Source organism: Bemisia tabaci, chromosome 1, assembly GCF_918797505.1.
Source record: "Bemisia tabaci chromosome 1, PGI_BMITA_v3".
NCBI lineage: Eukaryota > Metazoa > Arthropoda > Insecta > Hemiptera > Aleyrodidae > Bemisia > Bemisia tabaci.
In genome coordinates this window covers 79,998,848-80,026,379 of record NC_092793.1, presented here as the reverse complement: position 1 = coordinate 80,026,379, position 27,532 = coordinate 79,998,848, and the positions used below count along the sequence as shown (strand labels likewise).

Below are 27,532 nucleotides of genomic sequence, written 5' to 3'. Positions count from 1 at the left end.
GCTTTGTAAATCCTTAAGTTTGATACGAAACCACCTTGGTATTTACAAAACACACATTATATTTTCCTTTAAAACATATTTTTTTCATCAATTAAAATGAGAATAATCCATATGTGCAAACATTTCAAAATCATGAGTTGAATAACGCTGAATCCGCCTGATTAAATATTAGAGCCTAACACAAAGCGGAGCGGCGACGCACTGGCGCCTACAAACCCAACAGGGATATTTCACGCAGTGCGTAACGCGTGAAGTATCCCTGTTAGGTTTGTAGGCGCCAATGCGCGTTTCGAGCTGGCTGCCCGCCTGCCGCGCCGCAGAGTGCCTCGGCGCTTGAAGCAACTATTTCACACCAGAGGTATTGCACAGTATCATACGAAACTGAAGGCGCTCTAATATACTAGGAATGGTAGGCATCCATCAAAAATACGGAGCTTTCCTCGCAAAATAAATCAAGATACTACAGCCCAAAAAGAGAGCAGTAGTCCAAGAACTCACTAAGTCCTAGCATCCGTAATTAGTAACGTTTAGCATACACTTTATCGCCTGGCTGTTGTTTAATCGCCATCGGCTACAAAAAGCTGTACCTAAGAAATTGTGTAGCCGGCTATAGGAGCTATTGGAAATCTTACAGCCGGCTGTAGGTCTATGGTATTTTGGAACACAGATTCTACTGCCAATTTTTACCAGGGAATTGATGGACAAAGTTATGGACAAAGAAAACAAAAAGGATATGGAGGGATTCTATTGGTGGAAGTGGGTGGTTGCAATGGCCAAGGGTGTAGGTAATGTACTAACTGGACCGCGTCAAACAGAAAGGAACCAAGCCACATCAGCTATTGCCCAATTTAATCGGGCAAGTTAATTTTTTTCATTAAAACGGTTGTGCAGATTTTCGTGCAAATTTCAGTGAAAATTTTCCATAGTTTGAAGCAAATTCCTTAAAAATTTCCAAGGAATCCGCACAAACGATATCTCGTAAAAAATTAAATTGCCCAGTTAAATTTGGCAGTAGCTGATGTGGCTTGGTTTCTTTCTGTTAGACTCGGTCCAACTAACGGCAACTCATGAGAGAACCTACAGTTAGTTCATCATTTTCTCCCTTAGTTTATAGGAACCACTCATTCCAACCAATAGAATCCCTCTAGGCTCCCTATGTCTTCTTTGACTACCGCTTTGCCTATTAATTTGAATAATCAGCCCGCTGACACCTCCTTCGCGAAAAACTGTGAGACGCTGTAGAATGAAGATTCACCGTAACACGCAAGAGGCACCGCGGGATAAGTAAACGGTGTGATGTGAGTCATTGCACTGCGAGTGCTCAGGTGGCGAGAAAGTGAAGCTCCTGGCCTTTGACCCTATCATAGCGGCACAATTGAGCGTCGAGGCTCATCGCACGCCGCCTATTACAGCGTCGGCATCAGATGACAGCTTCGTTATTATATCGGTCATTAGCGCCTTCTATTCTTCATTAACACCGCACCGCCGCCGCCGCCGCACAACAGGTAACTCGAACGGATAATCGCCCGGTAAATCAAAACTCGCGAACGTCAGCCGTTTCCGTCGAATCGCACGAATGAAACGTGATCCAATGCGTCTTTGAGAGGATCCAACAGTTTTTCAAAGAAATTTGGGACGTGAATAATTTGATGAACTTTTCCAGACCCATGGAAAGAGGCTGTTCTTCACGGAGAAAAAAACCTCTTGCGTGGGACCCGAAGTTTAGGTCATATGGATCTCTGAAGTTTTCAGATTGCATCTGAACACTTTAGATCTAGCTGTCGAGGTTCGGATCACACATCTGAAACTTCAGTTCTTACATCTGAAGTACTTCAGATGTGAGAACTGAAGTTTCAGATGTGTGATCCAAACCTCGACAGCTAGATCTAAAGTGTTCAGATGCTTAATCCGAAAACTTCAGAGATCCATATGACCTAAACTTCGGGTCCCACGCACGAAGTTTTTTTCTCCGTTTTGAAAAATACCTAATCAACCTGTGCTCCGAATGCGAGGTATATTCTTCCCAACAGGAATTCTACTCTCACTTTTCTGAATCTTGTATTTGGGGGGAGGGAGGTGTTGAGAATGATTCTTTAGGCTCATGCCTAGAGGCTATCGTCCTTTTCTTGGCTAAAAATTCAAGATCTGCCGAGTTTTTTAACTTTATCGATGCGATATAAGGCATATCTTACGCTAGATCAACCACACCAGAATCCGAGACAAATCGTCTTACATCATTGGCGGATCCCCCTGTTCGCCCGAAAAAAAAAACAGGAAGAAAAAGGACAAAAAGGCACAAGGGAACATATACAGGGATATCTAGTGGGCTCCTGGGGCCCCCGAAATAATGAGGGGGCCTGGGCCCTCGAAGGATCCTGAGACTGGTTTATCTTGAAGTTCTAATACTCTTGAATTTGACTCCGAGAATGCTTCAAATTGCGTTTATAAAGTGTATTACTTTTCAAAATTTTTCGGGGGAGGGGCCGCCAAATCTAGGTCGCCTCCTAATAACTTTTCGACTGCAAGTCTGCCCCTGAATTGCAGTAATTGTTTGCTACCTGCGAGTTATCAATTTCCAGATCCGGGTTCGATCCAAACTGTCCGTGCTTAGTTTTTACTGGTTTGGAGTTTCTTAACCAACAAAGGTCAATTTTACCGGAAGAAAAATCTGACCTGAAAAATTAACCGAGAGTTTCTGTCACATTGGGCTCCACTTCCCATATTAACACGAAATTTTGGTTAATTTTCCTTACTGTGTGTACTGAGTGCTTTACATAATGTCGGATGTAATCATGCGATTGTCTCGTAAACTTGCTCTTCCCTAAATCAGGTCTTACGGGTTGTTAACTCGGCTGGCTCTCGAGGTAAGCATACGAAAACACAGCTCTTCCGTGTTAAGGAAAAACGCCGTATCAACATCCGAGAGGTGCCAGATTTCCTTGCATAAAATGTTCATTTTTGCGAAAAAGCATACACATTTCACCTTGAAATTTTTAGATGTTTTAGATGGAATTAAGAACCAAATCGTGTGAAAAATTTGAAGAAAAATATTTAGAATTTTTCCAGTGAATTTGCTTTTTACGGAAGGAAATATGGCAACATTTGGAGGCTCATACGGCGTTCTTCCTTAGGACGGCAGAGCTCCTCGCACGATCCACGATTGCACAATCACGTAGGTAACAATGTTGCTGCACCCGAGGAATAGGAGTCAAAGAGTCTTCCTCCGGTACGGTGCGATGTGGTGGGCGCCAGCACTGCCGTGCTAAGGTAGAACGCCGTATGAGCATTCAGACGTTGCCAAGTTTTCTTCGATAAAAACCGAATTTAGAGGGAAAATTGTGAAAAATTTTTCTCAAAATGTTCAGACAATTTCGTAGGCAAATTAACCTAAAATATCTGAAAATTTCAAAGAAAGATATGCATGAATATAGTGGTGCCATTTTATTTATCAAATGATTCCGAAATAATTCCGATTCCCGGGAACATATTCCGATTTGCCGAAGTTCCGAGAGAAATTCCATTTTTTTCTAAAATTCCGAAATATGCCCGGATTTAGTTCCGAAGATTGTTAAATTGATCAAAAAGTCCCTAAATTTGATCAAATAAATGGTCAAACTGGCGAAAAACCGCAAATTCTGAAGAAATTCCGAAAATAGCGGAAAATTCCGGTGATTTGGAAAATTCCGGGGAAAGTTCCGATTATTTGAAAAGTTCCAAATTTCGGAATTAATTCCGGGAAATGGCAAAATTGTGCACGAACGTCGTCAAAAATACGTGTTTTATCGAGGGAAATTTGGCAACTCTCATAATTTCATACGGCATTCTTCCTTAGCATTGCGCCGGACCGATGCACGCGTTACCGAACGAGGAGTGTGTGGATTCTGGATTTTAACTTTCGAGCGTTACGGACTTACGGAGCGAAGGAGGATCCACGGCTCCACCTCGGAAACTGGACTGAGGGAAAGTTACGCAAGCTGTCGCGCCGCGCCGCACGGTGAATCGCGTTAATAGGTGAGGTCGGACAAAATATGGAAACTTTAAAAGCTTATAACTCCGTCCATCGAAAACTTTGAGGTTCTGAAAGTGGCTCCATTGGTTTCCTCGTGAATTTTTTTTTTTCTAATGACATCCCTTAAAATTTAAAATGTGACGAAATAAACGTCAAAATTTGCAGTTTTAGAAAAAAATGTCTTATGCGACCTCTCTGATTGACCCAATCCACTGTGCGTCGTGTTGCCGTCGCTACGCATGAGGAAAGCAGCACGGCACGGCGACAATGTGGAATGAGACGAACAACGCTCGCTCAAAGAATAGTTTAAAGAAATTTTCTTTTAAAAAAATGGAATAAACTTCTAGTGGATTCACAAAAAAATTTGTTAGGGTGAGAAGCATTTTATTATCTAAAGAAAAAAAATTTAAGGAGGGCCTTTTTTAATTGCAATTTTTTTTTTAAATCGAGGAAAATTACGGTTTTTCTCTTCTAAAAAGTTTAATTTCATCAATGTATGAAAAACTTAACTTTAGAGGGCCCTTTTTTCTATAAGGGCTGTTTCTCAGCCTATCTGGAATTCTTTCAACTCCACGATTTTTTCTTCAATAAAAGTATTCACACATTTTTCGGAATGCATTATTATCGGGTCATTCCGGGTCTAACAGTGGCGTGGACATAGGTCTGTAGGCCAATTTTGGCGGAAAATGTGGGTTTTTTGGCATTCGGATTTTCAGAGCTTGTAGACCTGTGTTAAGGCTACTGCAAGACTTGGAAAGAGTTTCAAAATGACCAAGTTATGTACAGAGCATTTTGAAAAATATAGAACGTCAATGAGGAGGAATTCGCGGAGTAGATGTAATTCACGGTTGAACCAAACATGTCCCTTATCGATATCCCTCCTTTTTCTTTTTTTTTGCAAAAAATGTCAACATAAAAAAAAATTGAACTGAAGAAATGCTTTTCAGTTAAACTGCATTTTTCTAAAAACTAAACATTTTTTACTTGGCAATTTTTTCAGTGATAAGCACTTTCCTGCTCATGTTTTTATAAGATTCATAAATGGCCTAAGACGGTGGTAGCCATGGAGGTGCTGAAAGAGCCCACCAAGATCATTCAAAAACGTCAATTCTTACTTAACCTACATTACAATTGAATTATGATACGTTGATTTCTGGCAGAAGGCACTTCTCAGTGCAAAAATACTTAAGTTTGAAGGGATTTTCCTTTTACTTGCCACGGTGGACACATTGGAAAATTCAAAATTCTTTGACCGGTGGACGAATTGCGAAATCGAGTTGCATTTCCATGTATATTATGACCGTCCACCATTAGCGTAGCTACACATGAGGAAAGTCCGTCGATTTTCGACCGAAAGGAATGCCGTTCGGAAAAGTAACGCCAGTCATCTGATTAGCCACGAGTTGTGTCTGGTCATAAAACCGGAAAATGAACGGAAAAAACCACGAAAACTTCGTCCTCTTGCCAAGGATGGTCCATGAAAGAGGAGAGAAAACTCATGAGCTGCTCCATTTATCAATATCTAAATTTATATAACATGCAAGATTGTTGGCAAGCAAAAACGTCTTTTACCAACTTGTTTTGCCCGACTTTTCACGCAAGGGTTGTAGGTATTCAGCTAATCCATTGAAACAATGCAATTTCGCGTGGAAACTTTATGTTTTAAATAATAATTTTTATCTCAGAGTCGCAACATTGTAAAAATGATGAATAGGTCTCCCTGTTTCGATGGAGATACTGCTTACATTATTAAATTGCTCTGCTGATATCATTTGCATCTTAATTTTTTTTTATGCATGCGGTGATTTGAAAAGCTATGTTTTGAAAAGTTTTTATTATTCAAAATTATTAAATTGTCATTTATCTCTATATTGAAAAAATAGTGTGTATCTGAGGTATCAGACATTAAAAATTCATCGTCTGTCCCTGATATCGGCTGGACCTATCCGCTCATATAAATTGGCAAAAAACAAAAGAAAATATTTTGCTGACAGGGCTCGCCTTTTTAGTAGAAATCCATCCAGGTGATATCAACAGCATTCCTCACTTGTTTCTACTCGTCTTTTACATAGAAATCCTTGTTGTAACTCACCTTTAAGGGTTTTTTTCTTTCTTTATCTCCTCTTTTATTGGGAGTTGAAACCCGATAGTACCATCGTGTTTCTCGCGCAGTCGATATGGTAATTAAATAAAAAATCTGACACGGCAGTTAAGCATTTGGCGACTGTCTCGGTAGACTCGTATAAACATTTGCGCGTGCGCATTATGACACGGAAAATCCTGAAATAATTAATCTGTGACTTGCGTCAGTTAGAACCGGAAGGAAACACACATGAACTTTAACCAAAATAAAACACGGATATAGTAAGCAAGCAGCTGAGGTTATTATCCGTTAATTAATTGGCTAATTAGATTAAAATTGGCATGCAAATGAGGTCAGTTTTAATGTCACCGCAATGCAAATTATTCGCGACCAAAACATTGAGTTCGAACCTTGCATGCGGTCAACATTAAACAATCAGGGTAAAGTATATGACCATTAAATACCGTGAAATGGAGCTGCATATTTTAACGTTGTAAAATTTTCTGATTTTTTTTCTTTTCTTTTTAATTGGAAAGAATGAGTTTGGGATAGGCTGGCCTATGGACAGGGCAAGATTGGAATCAGGCATAGCCTTTCCTTAATATTTTGCAAGACATTTGGATCGGATCGATAGTAATGAAAGTTGAAAGCGACCCATCCTACATGATAAACGAGAAAAAACACTAACATTTTTTCTCCACCTTGTAATTTAAATGATAAATGAATTAATTGAAAAATAAGGAATCAAAAATTCTCTACGGAGTTTTTTAGCGTTGAATTGACATTGTGAAGTCTGGTCCCTGGAATAAAATTGGTTTTTTCTTTCTTTTTTTCCTTGAACCTCCTCCCTAATTCTATTTAGCACTACCATGAAATGACATGCTGCGCTATTACAAAGCTTCATACGTTTAGAATGAGCTGTGCAATATTTCCGTAGTTTCTGACTAAGATGAATGAGACAATGTCAAAAGTCACCTATGAAGTGAAAAGAAAAAACGAAATCAAAAGTTTGATTCTGACTGTCATTTGGAAGAAATGCATTTCCTAAACCAGGTATCAGCCATTCGCGCACCAGTAGGTGTAAAAGTGCCTCTTGGTACTTGATAGATGTGGAGGGTGAGGGTGAATTCCTCTCATCTATCCTACAAAAGGCATTTTAATTCGAGAATTTCAAGCAGGTCTGTATCCCTTTTTTAAAAAAATCATCTGCTATAAATGCTCAGAAGTTTTAAGCTAGACTTTTTTTTAAAGAGCTCATAGACCAAAAAATGTATTTTTTCGTGATCTTAAACTGGAACTTACCCGCCCATGATCCATATTTCTTGACCAGGTCCGCATTTTGTGCTTTGAAGTACGGTAGAAGATGAACTTTTAATCCGAGAAGAACTGACCACAAAGTATCGGCTAGGACCCACAAAACCAGAGCACTCCCCACTCCCGCAAGCAACGATAAGAAAAATGACATTTTTAAAACAAAAACACACGTCGGCCACTGCCCACACTTTTCATCCACCCGCACTCAAAGAAAATCTGGCTACGCCGCCAGAAAACGCCGCGAAATATGCATTCTTTGAGTCGTTATGCCAAAATGAGCACACGCAAAACCAGCGATCAACACTTTTAAGATTAAAAATTTTTATGAAAAAATTTGGTATTAGAATTAGGTAAAGTGAAATTAATGAATAATTATCACAGCCAATGACAAATAATTACATTCCGACTAAAAAGTGAGCTGGGTGGATAAGATATCGAAGCCACGAGACGCCGAATCAATGATTGATAGTGGTTATCACATCGGGATCGAGATTTGAACCGGTTCAGTGGCGCATGCTCGCTACGTCCGTTTCTTTAGGAGCGAAAACGTAAACTGAGCGAAATCACGAACGAATCAGTTCACGGAGTTACTGGCCGTCTGGTCTGGCTGTGGCAAGCGCTCCTATAGCCGGTCTGGTTGTTACCCGAGCGGCCAGTTTATGAGGGGGGAGGGGGGGGGGATGATCGTGAATGCTATTTACATCACACTCGGCCGCACAGAGGACAAAAGTATGGTCCGAGAGGAATAAGTTCGGATAGTCCTAAAATAGCCTACGCAATACATATTTTTTTTATTTTTTTTTTATTTTATTTTTTTTTTTTGATGCACTTAAAGTCGATCATCGATTCCTTATACGAATATATGATTGTGATTACATGGATGTAGATTTGAGGTAATTGGATATATAAAATGACTGTTAAGACTGAGCTAGCCAAAGATTACTAAGGACTCCAGATACCGCATTGGAATAAAACACGGCCCCCTAGTCCCCTGCAGCTCCAGGGTAGGCAACCTGTTTAGCGGTATGCCATACTTCGAGCTAACGAATATACTGTTTGCCGTGTGTTTGACCGGTTTCGCCGTGCTGTGCTAAGTTTGGTTAAAGATTCACTGTATTAAATTTTCTTATGTCTTAAATCGTTAAAAAATGCCGAAAAAACCAAAAAAAAAAGAAAGAAAAAAAAATTAATGCAAATAACTCTGCTCAATTTTCTGAGTCCATTTAAGTCCACTGGTGAGCCCACTAGTGACTAAAATGAACAATTTTCGCAATTTGCCGTTCATAATCTGCACATTCGAAGTGCAATTTCCCAATTTCCCATGCGCTTCCATTACAGGTGGGCTAAAGTATGGCATACCGCTACACAGGTTGCCTACCCTGGCGCTGCAGGCGACTGGGGGGCCGCTTCTTTCCTACGGCAAGTATACGGCGTGCGGTATCTGGAGTCCTTAGTAATCTTTGGAGCTAGCCAAGCCTGCTTTAAGAAAGCGAACTAGAGTTGTATCCATGACTGAAAAAGGTTATTTGAATAGAGGGTGTAATCTTGTGTTATCAATGTTGCCTATGTGCGTAATCGAAGGCGGCTTATCGCTCGAGAACTTCTCGGGAGGCGACTTTATTGTCAATAATAATACTCCTGAAGGTGAGGACTTTTTGTCATCTATTCAATGTGTGCGCTAGTGCAATGATGAATTATTGTGATTTTGATGCGGCCATTCATCTAAGTTATTCGCAACTATACAATTCTGTTAAACTCCATTTTGAGCCCTTATTTTATCAAAATCCGCAAAAATATGTTCAGGCCAGTAATTTTCAAACCACTTAGCTTGTGATTTAGTTGTTGGCCATTAATTCCAAAAACACGTATCTCGTTTGTTCGGCCGTTTTTTCGGAACAGATGGGAATAGGTATTATTCAAAATGCTATTTATCTTCTACTCTCAGAGAGGAGGAATATGCATTGCAGGTACTTCTTCGCTCTCCTGAAAAATCGGGTTTTTCGATTTACGTGATTTGGGAGGTTCACCGTCGATTTATTTTGTTTAATTACGTTAAGCCGAATGATTAACTCTTCAGCTTAAGTACTTTGAGAGCGTTCAACCCACAAAAAATCTCTGGAAGTTGTCATCCAGACTTTAAATGTTAACAAGGATTGCTTTCACACATACATATCATGGATATTTCAATACTACGAGTGGCTCGGGGTCACTCTCAACCAAACTATGTGGACATAGTTTAACTAATGATTAGTTTAGACTGAAGTTTCGGGAGTGTGATGATCTTAAAGAAGAGCCAAAATTTTGATTTTATCTCGTGCTGATATTTAAAAATGCGTCATTCATTTTTAAGTATTAGGTAGGTAAGCATGAAGATTCTTGAGGAGAACACCAAGTCCCTATTCAAAGGGCTGCATGAGTCGAAATTTAAACGAAGGCATTTCATTCTGTGGTTTAATGATTTTAATTTCCGCCACCGCGCCAACCGCACTGTGTTTGGCGCAATGCGTGAAGTATCCCTTCAGTCTTGTAGGCGCTATGCGTTTCACGCCGACCGCATCTCACCGCACTGTTTTTGACGCAATGCGTGAAGTATTCATGGAGTCTTGTAGGCGCTCACATGTGTTTCATGCTGACCGGCGCGGCGCGCCGAGGGCTTCTACTTTCCATGTCAAGTCCTCGTCATCATTGCTCTCTGCGCTGCGCCGCTCCAGGCAAAATTGCAGGTTTGGTTTCTCTCTCAACTAGACTAATGAAAGGCGCTAGTCTCTTATATCACCAAAAGACGAACAAATTAGAAATTACTATACTTTAAATACCAGGAAATGAGTGATTTTTTTGCCCTTTCTCGTTTGTAATTTTTTTTCTGAATCAGATTTGTTTCTCAATACCTACCTACATTTGAAAAAATTACAGCATTTGCCGCCCCCTTTTGCCGACAAGGGCCGCAGCCCATGTTGACACCCCCTAAATCCGGCCCTGGAAATGACACACATGTATATATCGCTCCATTTACCTACTTCAATGAAGCCTTACAGAATGCGTAAACCTTTGGCAACAATCGTCAACTTGAGGCTCGCCTTTAACTTCGCCATAAAGGCAACCAACGTTAAAATGTACGAATTTCTCGAAAGACACGCTAATCTTAAACTTTGAATGCTCGAAAATACGGAATATACTGAACATGCCATAAGAGAAATTCTAATTGCTGAAACATTTCCGAAAGTCCGCCTTTGCTTGAGAGTATATTCAAGACCTTCCTACATGGGGTGCATAAATCAATCTCGTACCAGCAGGGCCGTCAAGGGGGGGGGGGGAGGGGAAGGCTCGTGGAGGTTAAATTAATTGACTCTAAAATGTTTAAGATATCGAGTACCGGAGCTTTTTCTTAAGCCGCCTCGGGACCTCACGAATTTAATGTTTGCACTTTTAATGTCGATTTTTCTCGATTTTACATGGGGGAAAAATCGAGGCTATCGAGGAATCCAATAGGTATATTAGGAGGCATAAAATTTATTGCGCCTGGTTCCCAGACTCGCCAGATCTTCTTCAACAGAGAACGAGTATTTTTGACCCTTTTGACAGTTTCTGAGGATTCATTATCCTATTCGCCAGTTAGGAGTAAATTGGAAGTCATGGCTAAAAATTGTCCGACAGAAACCTGTTCTTCTTCATTTGATTCGACGTAAAACGTGATTAAAAATAAGAAAATCTTGTCAAGAGCGTTGGGCTGTAGGTACTTGTTCAGAAGATGAACTCAATTTGTCGTCTCCTGCTTGAAGAAACATATCTCCATTCCACTATTTCAGTACTTCACGCATACAATTCACTTGCTTTTAGTGTTGAATGAAGTTACTTGCACTGTTGAATGGATTTTCCTGAAATTTCTGTTGATTTTTCTTTACCCTTGTGAGAAAAGACTCTGAAATTTTCAGACTAATTTGTGGCATGAGCCTTCCATGAAAAAGAGAATAAGTCCATAGAAATACTGAAACAGCATGAACAAAATACGTTCCTTCCTCAGGGAGACAAGGAATTATTAAACCTTGCTCAAAGGCCCATTTCTTGAAAGGAGCATGAAGGATACAAAAGAAAAACAACTGACTACAGAGTACTTAAAAGTTTACATTATATCAATCAGTATTATTACAGGTGAGATGAGTGCAAAAACGTATCACAGATCCATCATTTCAGTATACCAAGTTACTAGTAAGTAGTGGTAGTACGCAAAAGACTGAGTAGCTGGGAAAATGATTATTTACAATAAAGAGCTGATTCTAGAAAAATAATGAGAGCACAGGCATATTAAGTACAAACTTCATTAAGTAAAAAGAGGGAAAATAGAAAATCAAAAATAAGTTCTAACTATGGAGATTATTTAACAAGCACATAATATAACTGATTTGATAAACATTCTCTAAGAAATAAATAAAGACACCGGGCTGACTATTATTGAGATTAGGTCAACGGCAAGCTTAATGATAGACTTAACTGAAATCATGGCTTAGGATATTTGGATTAAAAGAGATTAATACCATGTTATTAGTTATTGCAAGTGTGAAATCCACCCCATAATAGATCCCAAATTGGCACCAGGAAAGGACATATTAATGGCTAAAGTTGTAAAAGTGCGCACCTTAAAGTGGAATGTTGTAAGCCTCCATTCAAGTTTTATTTTTCAATAGAAAACCAACTGACAGCTTCTATTGAAATTCCCTCCGAATTTTCGCCACTCATTCTAGAAGTAGCACAAAAAATTGCAGTGAAACATTTGGATTAGTTTCCCTTGAAGGAAATTAAACATAATCAGAGTGTTTTCAACATTGCGATTAAGACACGCATTTTTCGAATTCAACCACCAACATGGTCCACAAAGTTAATTACATTTTTTGATTGTGACAAAGTTTCAACAGAAAGCCACATTAAGCTGCCGTTACTCAAAAAATTTCAATAATCATGATTGGAATTGTAACATATGTAACAGATTCAAAATTCAGAAACTCAAACAAATCTTTGTGCTGGATTACAAGAACTATTGAAAATCAGTCAAGCATACAACCAAAAACAAAAAAAAACTTTTGACACGGCAACAAATACAAGAGTTGAAAACTGAAACAGGACCTGCAATTTTGAAGGCAAGAAAAGAATGAAAGTGACGAATGCTTTCTTTTTCCGCAGGGCGCTAAAAAATAAAACGAAAATTTCACCACATCCTTTCCAATCCAAATTGAAACATAATATTAGTCAAACTTCTAAGAGGGAGGTATAAAAGTATGGTTTCTTTACTTGAAAAAGGGCAACATTAGGTAAAAAAAAAAAAAAAATTGCCAGCGTAAATAACATAAAGAGGTAGATGAAATCTACTAACCAGAGGTTCTCTTGAAAGAAAACTAAAAAACTATGATATCAACTAGATTCTCAGTCCTAATATTGATGTGGTATTAGCAAGGTTTGTGGTAGCTAGCATCCTCAGAGAATCTAGAACTGATAAATTATTGAGAGGTTCAAAAAATAACCTATCAAACAATGGAATCAAAAATTTGCCTTCATAGGCTTCAGAGAGAAGGACAGGTCCTAGAGATTGGACAATTTCTTTGAGGGAGTTAAAAGTTGATACATTGCAGGCAATAATTAGTCCAATTGTGCATTTTTTCGAATGCTTCTGCAGATGGTCAACTATTCTTATACGGATCGAGATTCTGATTCTTTTGCTATTTTCAAGTGAAACACTAATATGCTCTTCAAGAAAAATTCTTAGTTAAAATTTGCATAATAATGAATTCTGAAATGATTTTATAGCCATTGAACGAACGTTAATCATGAAATTTGTAGCATTTCATAGACAACCGACTCATTACAATGTTCACAATTAAAATATATCAAGAACATTTGGACAGACATATACAAGGAAAGTTTGTAGTTTTGATAAATTCTTACTTTCAAGACATTGAGAACTTCAGGGTCTTTATTAAAAACATACAAAAATTGTAAACTGTAAAAATTTTACTAGATATCTGCCTTGGCATTTGATAAAAACGCCTGAATTGTTCATTCGCTAGCGGCCCACACAACAACAGTAAAATATTAAAATAATAATCACTTGGAGATTTTCCATTCCAAATTCTAAAGAAAGTGCATTGATGAAAAACTGAGCCACTCGACAAAATAATTGTCCCTTGGTGACTATGATACATACTACCATCATGAAGAAAAAACGAATTCGGAACTTTTTTCTTGCAAACCTCAAGTCAATTCTTTTGATGTAACAGTAAAAACAGCAATTAAATACTAAACTCAAATAAAAACAGCAAAGAAGAAATTTACAGACTTTTTAAAACATGACAGAAAACATACATTTTGACACATAATTTTACAAATTATTAAAAAAAAGGTCAAACAATGAAACATTCTTTCAGTCCACCTTGGAATACGATATCCTCATGACAACTGCAACTTTAAAATCATATCTTAGATTGAAAAAAATTATAAATAAAAATGATGAGCCTTGTGTGTTGGATGGCAATCTTCTTTTTAAATTGAATTTATCTATGTACTTGCAAAGCAAAAAAGTAGTGACCGTTGGAGGATGCCTGTTGAAGTTTTTTGAGAGAATTTGTTTGTTATCCATGAAATTTTAATTCTATTCTAAACCAAGACTGTCAAAATGTTCTGGGAAATAACTCCAAAAAAGGAACTTCTGTTGTAAATAAGTCCTGAAACGCATTGTATGCCGTTAGTACTCTAAAATAAAGTCACTATAATAGTGAAAATACCTTAACATGGATGAGTATAGTTGGGTAAATTTACTTAAAATTTTTACAGCTTTGCAAAAACTGATTCTTGAAACACTTACGAATTTTATGAGATTCAAGGGTTGAAACAAGAGGACCTTATTGAAAGCTTCACAACTGAGGCAAATCTTCATTCCTCTTTCAATTCTGTGACTTAGAAACGTAATTTCTGACATCCGGCACCACAAAATTTCTATCCGTCTTATGTTTTTTAGGCGTAGGTGAATGTGATCGGGAGGAATTCCCTGCTCGTGAATGTCCTTTGAACATCATTGGGTTAGTTTGTGCAAATAAGTTGGAGAGTCCCATCAAAGAAGCTGCGGAGGGGAATTTGCCACTAGCCAATAATGCTGTAGCCAGATCGGTATTGAGAAACATGTTGGGCGGGAATGACTGCTGTGATGAGGTTGGGACTTTAGACGTTGAAGGAACAGCAAAGTTATAATTTGCTGAGGGTATAGAGGGTGAAGAAGAGGAGGAAGAGGAAGTGGACGTTAGGATAGGTTTTATGGTCACTTCGGGTGTTGGCACTGGTGGCAGTTTCTTGACAGGTTGTGGAGGTTTTTCCTTTGCCTCACTGGGCGGCGGTGTCATCTGTCCTGTGCTGCCTGGACAGGCTAGCTCAGAAATGTAATTCCAAAGCATGGTTGTGTCTTGATCTCGAGGGAATTTTGACGTCAGAGACATCTGTAATTAGAAAATTGAAATTGTGGTCATTTTATTTTAAAAAGAAAATGTTATCAAATTAAGGCATATCTTATTTTTCTTTGAAGTGTTACATCTTTCCATATTAATTACCTTTTTTATATTTTCATTATTCGTAGGTTCAACTAGAGTACCTAGTTTCAACTTTTTATTACTGCGAGCTATATGCAAAATTTTCAGTTAAAGCAGTATGAGCAATATTTTTTTATAATACTTAGATGGTGACTTGAACTCTTACGTAATTTTTTTAACTACATATATGACATTTCCTTACAACACTAATAACACAGGTCTGAAGAAAAAAATTTTTTGAAAACGCTTGGATACGATCGTCGAGTCTCGCATAATTGTGGCATTGGGCGCAGAAAGGGCATTTCTTAGTTGCACTGTTTCAGAATCTCCGGTGCTAATTTTTATTTTAGAGAGGAAACTATTGGGTGAATTTTATGAAATTTTACGTTTTCAGCACTGTAAAATCATAAAGAATTTTCAGTAAAAAATACGACCAATTAGATACAATTGCTTCAATTATAATGGATGAAACAATAGCGGAGAATTTGAAACACTGCGACCAAGAAATACCCTTTCTACACCCAGCTTTTCAATTCTGGCATGATGAAAATGGATTTTTTGTGAATTGTACCTTAAAATTAGCAAATCAATTTTGAAGTTAAAGATTTTCCAAAAAGGAATATATCTCTTGCTTTTAGCTCAGTTGAAGGTTCTTCAGGTGGAAGAAGTTCCGATGTTTTTTGTTCAATCAAAGTCTACTTTCCAAACATTGACTCAAAATTAAAGCATTCTACCAACTTCAGTGACTTACCTTCAATTTTTCTAGATAAGTAGTTTCACCTCGGTAAATGTCTCTAAATATTATGCAATCTGGATCATTTTTATAGAAATCCACACATCGTTTCTGCAATTCAAGCAAACAGAAATAAATAAGGAATCACGCTTAAAAAAAGTAAAGCACACCATAAGGTTTATAGGCACATCTAAGTCTGATAGCCATCAGAAAAGGAGTGGAGGATTAAGAAATTGGATCTTTGTTCCATTGATCACACAATATCCACAAAATGTTAATACCAAATAGAGCATTCAAATCCATGGAACTTTATAAAACTAAATCTTTCAGTTCTTTATTGCATTAATCGTGTGATGATAAATAATAATCCAATCATAACATGTACTTAAACAATGGAAACCAGTCAAAATAAAGAACGAATTTCCAAACACACTATCATGATACTTGAAAATCATACACTTCAGTTTCGTAAATCAAATCATAAGGGGCGACCACCATCTTCTTTTTTATCTCTATGTCTCATTGGGAGGTAGAAAAGTTTCGAATGCCTTGTAACTTGCGTGCAAAATCAGCTATGAGCAGGGGCAATAATTTACCCACACAACAGTTCAAATCAGTATTAGTCGCACATAAAGGGATCACTTACCAATTCATTCAGGGAGTCCTGAGACATAAACGGATCCTGTGACACTGAGTAACTCATGAGCATTGGTCGTGGATACTCGTTTGGTTTATGCTCTGGAGGAGGCATAACCCAGTAGCTCATTATTGATGACTCTGAACTGATGTTCTCTTTGTTGTACGGTGCTGAGGGATGAAAAAAAGAGAAAAAAAGATTTTAGCGGCTTCGACAGCTTTTCCACAGAACTTCCCTCAAACTTCAAAACACATGACAATTTCTTATTTTCTGACACAAACAGCTTTGAGGGTCGTGTGTCTCAAATAGCTTTCGGCAAGTTGAGAGTAAACATAGATGGTTGAAGTGCAAAACCACGTGCCTCCATTGCGGTGGCATGGACCAAGAGAATAAATAAGGACCCCCAACTCCGGTTAGCGCTGACATCAGCGCTCCCTGGCAGAGGGTGTAGTGAACTAAACCGATGATTGGGTCTTCCTGTTTATATCTCCATGCACCACCTATTTAGGCTTATCACTCAGTAGTGCTCATAGAAGTTTCTAGATCCTCGTATCCTCGTGGTCGCCCTGCAGTTTTGAAGAGTTTAGTGTGAAAAGTTTCCCATTTTCATTTCAATCTTCGTCAGTCTTCATGTACATAAACTGGTATTAATGTGAAGTGTTATTTCTAACCGTTTTACTCAGCAGCAACTGCTGTTGAGAAAGCCAAAGGAAGTGTGTATGTAGTGTGCAGCAGGAATCAGGATTGTACTTTTAGCCGAAGGCGCCTCTCTGTTAAGTGAAATCTTTTTAGTGAGAAATAGTGTTGTACTGATAAAAATCAACTGAGTGTCACAAAATCAAAGATACTTGACTTCAAGCATTACCTTCAATTTGATTATTAGCAAGTCTCTTTGATTCTGCGTCAGAAGTTGACTGAATCATCTTTGCTCGTGTTTTGATAAGATACTTCAAATCAAAGTCTTTCGCATTGACCTCTACAGAAGGTATGTATCTGTACAATTTCATTAGTTTGCGAAAGTAAAATGTATTAAAGTATCTACACAAATAAATAAATCATAGATAAACAAAGAACATTGCATGGAATAACATACTATAGAGGTACGATCGTCGTGGACCGCTGCGGCGTTAGTTCACCGCACCCTCTGCCAGGTTCGCTGCGAGCGCGCGTTAACGGTTTTTAACACAGGGTAGCATAGGGAGTTGGGAGTCCTTATTTATTCTATTGGTCCATGGCGGTGGTTCATAATTTCCTCTAACCAACTTTATAGCTTGAAATTAATAGAGAATATTCTGCATGAAGAGAAGAAAAATCAAGGCAATTTTCAAAAGATTACATTGATCAGTTTTCCAAAGAAAAAATAAAGTATGAGAGGAAGTCTGCAATGTTGCAAATGGAAATGTGTGGTTTTACACTTTAGTTATCGACATGCTTTCTGACTTATCAGAAGCCATGATCTAGTCATGTGTGGATAGGTCCATCAAAAGTCAATTTCCGTTAACAATAATGATACATTGTAGTTAATTAGTGCAGATGGCTTTTCATTATTACATAAAAAAATTATCTATGTGACTTAACGGTGAAAAAAGAGCAAAGGCAAAGAAGGAGCTGTAAACTATGAACACTCTTTCGCAAGAGGAAAATATATCAAACTACAGCCAAAAGTGTAATGTAAAAGAATGCGATAGCTAAAATTGAAAAATGTATATCTCCATTGCAGTGTTCATAAATATCCCATTATGTTTTATTTTATTTTTTTTTTAAATGAAAAACTAACCAAAACATCTCTGTAAAATTTTTGAATGAAAAAACTAACCAAAACATCTCTGTAAGATTTTTGAGGAACATTTTTAAATGAATGAAGAGGATTCACGGAAAATTTCAAAAAGAACTATCTGTTAATTTTATTTTAAAAGAATTTAAGAACAGCTGCTGAGATTTGCAACACTGCAATTGGAATTATTGGAAAACATTTCCCTGTTGAGATCAAATCTAGAAAGATCTAATAAGATCAAATCCAATCTAGGTAATGTGCTCTCTCGCATGGTAGAGTATCTAATGGCGCCAGTAGCAATTTCCGGGTAATTTCCGGGTTTTCAACTTACTTCTCCCAAAATTTCATGACTTTTCTCGGCCATTGTAAATTCCCTGACTTTCCCCCCTTTCCAGAACGCTGGTAACCCTACATTAAGCTAATCATCAGAGTGTCAACTACCAAATTCAAAAGAGAGTATTCTAAGTAAGTATTTTTTGTAAATTTAACTCTAGGGTCAAACTCACAAACTCTTCCAAATCTCAATTTGACTAATAAAAGTACTTTCCATGCAGCAAAACACTCACAACAAATAAAACCAATGCAGGGTACATAGCTGGCATCATTGTTTCCTTTGAGGGCCAACTCATATTCCAACTGCCGATCAACATCTCTAATCGTTGGTGTAGCAGAGGTATGTGGGTGAGAGTGGTACCACCCAACAAGTGTCAGCTTTTTCTCTTCCATCGTTTTCTTCAACTCCGTCTCAATCAGAGGAGCCAGCTCCTTATCCATCAGTCGGCAGCGGCAAGGTAACGCATGAGTAATTGCAACAGCTGAGAACAAAAACATTACGACATTAAAACATTACACAGTACTCGGAAAATACTTTAAATAGATCAAATAGAGTTCTTCCTGATCTCCTTGATAAGAGTTTAAACAACAAAGTTCATTTCCAGAAGAAAATGCTCTTGTCTTGATGAGGTCTTCTGTTGTAACCCTAGTAATCTTTGAGTATCTCGTTAATGCGTAGATTGATATTGAGCAAGAGCAGAGTTACTCTCCACAAGTAATTGCAAGCAGTGTGGTGACAAGTTATTAAAAAATATCTAAGACATTCGTAAAGTATGTGTGCAGCTCTTATTCTCCAAAACCGATAAAACAAAATCAAATTTATGAATATTATTTTTAACATCATAATATTAGCTCCATAAAAAGTCCTTGCTATTCAAAGTAGTTCACAAGTGGCTGTTGTTGGCAATTGTTTCTGTGCCCATCTCCTACTGCTGCATGTCTAAGATACTCCCATGCTGAGCATTATATCAGACAATCAGGTTTTCTCAAATAGCTTTAAGCCTACTCAAGGGGTTACAGTAACTGGGTCTCCTTCCCATTATCTCCTCATCTTTCATGAAGAGGATTATTTACACTCCTTCCATTGTGCGCTTTTCAGAAATCATATAAATATATTTTTAAATATTTATTTTCAGTAAACTCACTGTGAGCATTCACGTCCCAGTAACCTGCTAGATAGCCTGTCACTTCGCTGGTTGTCAGGTGACAGTGGAAATCCATGACAAGTGAAGCACTTGTAGCAATTGTTACCAAAAACGGTTGAATTTTCCCCATTGATGACCATGGTGTTGTTTCAACCAATGTGTTAAGATTACTGAAAAATAGAGATACAACTTGTTAAATGATTGCTTTAAACTCAAATTGATGAAACAATGAGTGAAATTTTTCTTAGTTATGTTCGGTTTACACTGATAAAAGTGCCACCCAAGCTCCTCAGTACCTGGCTGGAGAATGGACCATTAGGCAGAATTAGATATTAAAATCACTTTGCAGGTTCCACAGAAACATTTTTCATCCGCCATACTATGCCTTCATGCAAAAACAGAAAAACTAAGAGCACAGCATTTTCAGAAGCCTCGCACATACCTGAATGCTTAAAAAATGTTCTTTTTATGGATTAAAGTGCCTTGCAAAAGATTTATATTTTATTTACCACAGCTATACCAGAGATTTCACTAAAATTAATCCTGAACCAGCACAACCATATTGTTGCCTACGAGGATAGAATCTCCTGCTTTTAGAGTTGGTTTCAATGTAAAGAAATTCAACTAATAGAGTTAATTTACTGATGATTTTTATGATGATTTTACTGATGATTTTTAATAGAGTTAATATACTGATGATTTACTAAATGATTTAAACTGGAAAAAATACAGAGAATTCTATACTTCAGCCCTGCTGAAAAATAAAGAGACAAAAAGTCTTACTGCAATGGTGTTCGATTCCCAAGATGATGGTGTTTGACCGGTATTCTAACTGGAGGATTCAGGTTGACAGGCATGTTGTACATGGTTGCAGGAGGTTTGGCCACTTGCTGTTTCTTTGAAGCTTCATCTGTGTGTAACAAACAAATGAGAATTCCAGTGATTAATTCCAGTCAGTGAAACAATAATGGAGCAACAAAATACACTGAACTATGGCACTTTCTGTAAATAATGTACAGGATAAAATCAATTGATGATAACTTTATCACAGATGAAGAAACGAAAATTCGATTCATCAACAAATCCGCTTTGGTTTTTTCTTTAAAAATAAGTGTCAGGTAGGATTTTAGAGTCCAAAAGTAATCTAAAGCTAAAAATCTGTCAAGATAAAACATTCTCCGATGAAATTTAAAATTTTGAGGCCGAAATGTTCAAAGAAAAGTTCGAAAATTCCCAAAATTTAGTGACATTCTTAACAAAATCTTGTTTGCATCCCTCACAATAGCGTAGATATCATAAGGGCAAAACTTATAAATTTAAATAGGCAATTAACCAACAGACATAAAAAAAGGGAGGCAATTTCCGCCACTTAATTTCAAACTGATACGAGTTGACAATTATCCTTCCTGACATAATTAAGACTAAAAAAATGTCAGTGTTTTAGAAGAAATTTAGGAGAGGGAGTCTGAATTTTTTAAAAGGTTTCTTTGCCCCTTACTTTTCCGTTTTTCTCTGTTTCTCAACCCTGTTGTCAATCTGATGATGTCCATCACTGAGATGTAAATTTATACAATCATCATAGAATTTTAGGATATCAATATATTGATCTGTGATACAGATATTAATACTGAGAAATATTTGGAATAGCAAACTACTTACCCTCTGTTGTTTCATTTTCCTTATTTGTATCTTCCGTCTTCTTTTTCAAAAACTTATTTTTGAATACTTCCAGCTTAACACCATTGTATTTTATCTGAAACGAGAAAAATTTCAGAATAATCAAGTTGTGTTTTCTTCCTTTTTTTCTTCCTTGCACCTAGGTAAGTAGATTTCAATATCCTTATGTTTGGCAACCTTCAGATTCGTCATCTCACATGTGTACTGTTAATTTTTGTCAGAGGTGAAAATGGCCCAAGATGTTGAGACATCTCTTGAAAACAAACTTACTCTACTACTTACTGCCTACATTTCACTTAACTGAATCTGTCAATTTGAAAATGACCCATCATGAAACAAAATTTTAGGAGCGGGAGACATTGAAAATTGCATTACAAGCAGAAAGGTTAATTAAAAATAAATTGTTTTCATTTAAGAAGCGCCTACAGAGGACTTTTAAAACCGATAAAAGTTAAGAATCAATGGTGCATTTGGAGCTGAGAAATAGATAATAAAAAAAAATTCTAAAAAAATTCATATTATTACTGCCTAAATTTGAATTCCAATCTTTCTTTGCTTTTAGGCATAGGAGACACTAAATGCCTATCACACTCAAACCCTCATGTAGCGATGGCGATTCTTGAATCGATCTCCCAAAAGATAGATTCTCCGAGACCACAAGATCAATAAGATCGAATTGATTCTTTCACGCCGATCTTTCGTGTGGATCGATTCATTTCACCTGGAATAGGATCGAAAGAATCGGTTTCTGAAATTCCTAACTTTTGCGTTTCTTTTCTCCTAGAACTTAACAACTTGATTGAAAATGAAGAAGATTCTATACAAACATATTTCGTGAGAGCTTATCGCACATAATCCTACTCAATTTCCCTCTTTTGCGTCCCAATCTTTTCTGATTCTTTTCAGCTCTTTTTGCCTGTGCACAAAAGATCGGATGGGATCGGCAAGGGAACGATCTTTCGTCACGTGACGATTTGTGTAGATCGGATCGGTAGATTGGAGCAGAAAGATCGGATCGTCAATCAGAGAAAAACGAAAATATTAGATACAATTATGAAACGGAAAAATCGGCAAAAGCTCCATAAGTAAAATATTATCCATTTTAATCAAATATCTCCACACACTAATTACTATTCTGTAATCAACTGATATCAGACAAATTATTTATATTCATCCATTATTCCTTTGTGTACTGACTCAATTCACAATGCACTAGATCTTGGATCAATTCAGAATCGTCACATGACAAATTTAAGCATACATTATTGGCTGATTTTGAAATTTCAGATCGGCAGGCAAGATCCGATCGTTGGACAGATCTTTTGGAAGATCGATTCTTTTGACCCGATCTGTGAATCAGATTGATTCTCCGAGCCGATTCAAATCAATCCTGGAGAATCGATTCTCAGTCCAAGAATGGCCATCACTATCCTCTAGAACTTACAACTTGTTCTCTGAAGAGAAGGGAAAATTAGGTACATAACATGCAGAACAAGGACTAATAATGCTAAGAGTTAGGAAACAGAAAAGAAAACTTACCGATGCCCAACCAGTTCCTGATTTTTTATCGGGGTTAATGATGCGCTTACAATGGTTGGCCCAAGCACTTGGGGAGGCAAAGGTTGAATCTGTCTCTATTGATCTGATTTTTCCATCTGCCAGTAAATCTCCTATAAACTTTTGTCCCTGAAAAAGTACAGAAATGGTTACAACTTTCCAGAATGAATGAAAGATTAGTGCTCAAGTCCACTGCTACAGCACTCTTGTAAAACATTCCGTTTCATAAAAAGATATTGAGCGGTAGAACCAGGATTAAAATCATACAAAGTTTCACACAGGAAACCACTTTACACAATAGAAAGGATTTTCTCTTGCTCACTTTATCAGCAATGGGCTTGTTGCATGCATTTTTTTAAATTCAGTTTCTAGAAGTTGGTGGTGTGCTGATTGTTAAGGTATTTTTTAAAAAAATTTCTGATGATTGGAACATGGAGGAAAAGCGTCGAAAGTTGAGAAACGGTTTGAAATGGGGTTCCTTCCCGCGCCTCAAAATCACGTGACTCTGACCTCACAACGCATGACCACAGGTTTTTGCTATCTAAACTGCGTGCTAATATGAGTTTTATAAAAAATCGGGAAAAATCTAGTTTTCCGACTAAACTCATTTTTTTTATCTTGATGGATACCTGAAGATAAGATGAATCAATTACACACTGGGTTTTTGGCTCTTCAGGACGATTTCTGGGTCGGAAAGTGAGTTAAAAATCGCTCCTTTCCCATTTTCTTCACGGAGCGAAGGTGCCGTTCGGCGGTGAGCGGAGGACGGTGCGCAGCAGCCAGCCCTGCTCGGGTTTTTCCAGCAGCGTCCGCTCATCATTGTAGCCAATCAGAGCTCGAGATGAACTGTACCTAACCTAACCTCCACTACATAAACACGCGGTCAAGATGTGGGTAATGGCGACGAGGAGAGACTCCCGCATAGTTTGACCAACTGTATTGCAGCCAATGAAAATCGTTTATTTTTAACTTGAATTTGATGGAACTTTGACAGGCTTTTTAGGGCTTAAGGACTTGATTTTTGAACGACACCATCGTTTTTATCGTAAAAAGTTCTATGACTACATATTTTTTATTCTCAAATCCCTCACCCATGCAACAACCTCATTGTCATTGATCAAACTCGATCTGTGTATTGCATTATGAGGCACTTTTGTCCCTCATTACTTTTGAAATCTGAGTCTGTAAAAAAAAATTCTTACCATGTACTCAACAGAAAGAGCTGCTTGGCCAGGATTCAGAATATTTGCATTGAGAAGCATTGATAGTGTTACAACTTTGCTTGTTGGGGCAGCATTGGCACTACTTACACCGGACTTAGCTGCTTCACCACTTTCTCCTTCCTATGATCATTCAACATTTTTGTCAATTTTAATTAAAAATAAGTTCTATTGTTAATGTTTTGCTTTCTAAAGTTAAAAAGCAAAAAAAATAAAAATTTATCAGTGAATAAATAAATGCGAACGCGCCCTCAGGCCATGCATTTTCTGAGTCCTTGTAGGGACAGAAGTTCTAAGACATGATTGAATGCAATTTCCGACACATGAAATGCTGAGTTGAAAGTTTGCCAAAATAAACCTATTCTCACAGGCAACAAGTCTTTGGACCTAAACAAGTTTTTAATTTATAAATATGGGTACTTATCAACTAGATTTTTAGATATTCTTGGCATGTCCTTCATCATGATTCAACATAACATTAGAAAAACCAACTCTCCTTTTCCGGTAAGAATATTGCAAGTCCCGTATGACAATGCCAAACTTTCCATGACATTTCCTTTCATAAAATGACTATTGGACAAATATTTGAGAATTTTAATGAGTTATTGCCATTGTACTGATGAAACATGGAGAACAAACAAATCTAACAAAAAAATTGTGCTGAAAAATGGAGAGAAGGGCCAAAAAACTTAAGCCCTGTATGGAGCCTTCTCATACTTCCAGAGTTGGTAGACAAAAGTTAGAGCAGCCTAAAAATGGGAGCTTATTTGCAAGAATACACGCAAAAGGCATGGTCCTACCATATTTCGATAAGAAATACAATGGCATGGTGGCCGAAGAACTTCAGAACGATGCCTCGTACTTGCATGCTGGTCTGATGTCTGAGACAGATTCTGTTTCTCTAACGTCCTATCTCACTCACTCTTAACTTATAAAACATGACATGTGAGGGCCAAGACAAAAACACAGGGATAAAAACCCATGATTTCTGAAAATTTTTAAACTCTGCACTAACAGAGACCAGAAATATACCTCTTCAAGAATATCTTCATCTTCCTCTTCCTCCTCATCAACAATATCTTCAGATTCCTCAACTTTCTCCATGCTAACTTGACTTTCGGAGGAAATGGTGATGGATGTCTAAAACCAGTTTCCAGTAAAATATTATCAGGAGTGTTAAAAAATCCCTCTTAGGTGGTGGTCGTGTATGAATTTCTGGAAAAATAAAAACAGTGCTTCTGGTGAGACAAAGGGAAACAAGCTAAGTAAAAATATTATCAGAACAAAGTGAGAAATGTTACCTAGAGGCGAGTCTGTTCAGGATATGACGTTGGCATACTTAATCCTTTCTTAGGTATTTCAAATTGATTTAAGTATAGGAAAATTTTGACTATAACATTCATGAAAATCCCATGAAAAAAGGATCATTTTAATCAGATTGACTAGTAACTATGTCATCATTGGGAGGCGTGAACATTATGTCATGGAGAAGTAGACTAGTTTTGCCATAAATGCAATCTACTTTTCAAATTAACCATACCTTATGCTAACAGTTACATGATAATTATCAACAAGACTAAGCTCTGCCAATTTTTGGAGTGAGATCTGCAGTACAATGCATATTTACAGGAGGGAAAATGAAAAATTCCATAAAATTTGGGCAAACTTCATCCTAACCTCAAGTTGATAAGGGAGACGTGGGGTATATGGTTATAACTTTCACGGTGTTGAGTGAAGGAGGAGACTACAATTGCAATAGTTTATTAATTAACTTCAGCATCACTAAAAACAGACTCCAAAAGACTTTCTCACTCGGGAAACAAAAATCACGATGAAGTTTAGATTGTTCACTTCAAATTGCGGAGGTCTTGCTTCAGTAGCCAACAGTGCGTATCCGTCACAATATGCCAATAAAAGGTGGAGTGGGCGGAATTACATTTTCATTGATACTTAAAGAAAAGAGACGCAATAAAAACAAAGTAATAATGAAGAGATGACTTTGTGATAATATTCTCAATAAATAAATGTTCTTGAAATTAATTGAGTTTACCTATCGGTGCGGATGGGACAAGCAATAGAAAAAGTTGATCTTCGCAAACTTGGAATTCTTCGGGTCACTTCTAAACAATATTCCTAAATATGGTGGCTAAATAGAATTCGTAGGTGTAGGCACACGGGGAAATTCACAGATCATTACCAGAAAACGAAACTCAAAAAATCTTCCGAAATGGAAGCCGGAATAAAACTATAAACAAACACCAAAACAAAATGCAACTTTCGAAGCTTTCGGATGCTTTCGGCTAGGCGCATGCGCATGGGGAACGAGATGAGTTCTATTGATGCCCGCTAGAGATCGCTAAGAAAAACCCCGCGAATTTTTGAAAAATCGCATCTCGTGATACCAAGAGACGAACCATGAGACCTCCTCAAGTCCTCAGTCGCAATCAATGCTTAAAAAAATATATATTACTTAATACTCTATGTGGGCGTAATTCATTACTTAATACTCTATGTAGGCGTAATTCATTACTTAATACTCTATGTAGGCGTAATTCAAGAATAAATTAAAAAAAAAAAAAATAATAATAATACAAAAAAAATAATTGACGATTTTTCATAGGTACAGCATTTTTAGCAATATTCCTAATTGACCAATAGCACGATCAGATAAAAGCACCATGAAACATTTAGACGGTTTAATGAGACATTAACTCTGAAAAACCACGGTGGGCGTGGTGTTTATTCGTCTTTTTGTTTAATTACACAAGGCATTTTCCAAAAAGGAAATAAACAAAAACATGTTTGAAGATACCAAGGGTTTTTTGTATTTTTTTACTTTTTGTATATTTTTTTATTTATTTTGTAAATACAACAGAACTACAAAAGTATTAACCGTTTTTAAGTTATTGATAAAAATAAGAGAGATTAAAATATGAGCTGGTGAGTCTATGTGGCGATATCTATGTACTTTTTTGCGCTCCGCGCTGGTTCCGAAGTTGACCTCGGTTTTTTCCAGTACACCAACCAATTATTCTTCGATGATTCCAAAATATCTCTAGATTGAGTCTGAGATAAACATCCACCTGATTATTTACCCTTCGATGCCCAAGCCGGGTCAAATTGACCCGCGATTTGCTAAAAACGCGAATCTTTCGGGGCTTTGGGGGGCTTTTCGGGTCATTCGGGTTGTATGGGGCTAGTGCATACTGGCTTTGAATGTAACTTTACACAAAAACGAGCCGTTTTGGGCGCGCAAGCGCCCGGCACGTCTAGCCGGGGGGCTGCGCCCTCCTGGACCCCAGGCTGATTTTGTTTTATTTGATATTATTAATAAAATAATCGAGATTTTTGAAAAACAGTAAAAGCTGTATTAAAACTTGTAAAAATGTATTTTTGAAAAACTCACGCTTTCACTAATTTGGCCAAATTATTTGATCAAATTATTTGACCAAATTATTTGACCAAATTATTTGACCAAATTATTT

At 37.4% G+C, this 27,532-nt stretch overlaps 2 protein-coding genes across 2 annotated transcripts in view; both read right to left on the bottom strand.

Annotated features, from left to right (window-relative positions):
• The window catches only part of LOC109044053 (inactive hydroxysteroid dehydrogenase-like protein 1), a 67,742-nt gene extending 59,744 nt beyond the window's left edge, over positions 1–7,998 (bottom strand). The window contains exon 1 of the mRNA XM_019061540.2: positions 7,395–7,998. Within this exon, the coding sequence (XP_018917085.1) occupies positions 7,395–7,557 (163 nt within the window). The 5' untranslated portion in view covers positions 7,558–7,998. The remainder of the gene's footprint in view (positions 1–7,394) is intronic.
• Positions 7,999–11,508: 3,510 nt separating this feature from the next.
• LOC109044038 (MPN domain-containing protein) lies at positions 11,509–26,334 on the bottom strand. Its single transcript, XM_019061511.2, has 11 exons — positions 26,098–26,334; positions 25,080–25,262; positions 24,030–24,170; positions 22,810–22,956; positions 21,253–21,346; positions 20,377–20,503; positions 19,594–19,763; positions 18,682–18,930; positions 16,351–16,511; positions 15,723–15,815; positions 11,509–14,881 (listed from the first exon to the last, which is right to left on the bottom strand). The coding sequence occupies exons 2-11, from the start codon at positions 25,149–25,151 to the stop codon at positions 14,336–14,338; spliced, it is 1,800 nt and encodes a 599-aa protein (XP_018917056.2). The 5' UTR covers positions 25,152–25,262; positions 26,098–26,334; the 3' UTR covers positions 11,509–14,335.
• Positions 26,335–27,532: the final 1,198 nt, after the last annotated feature.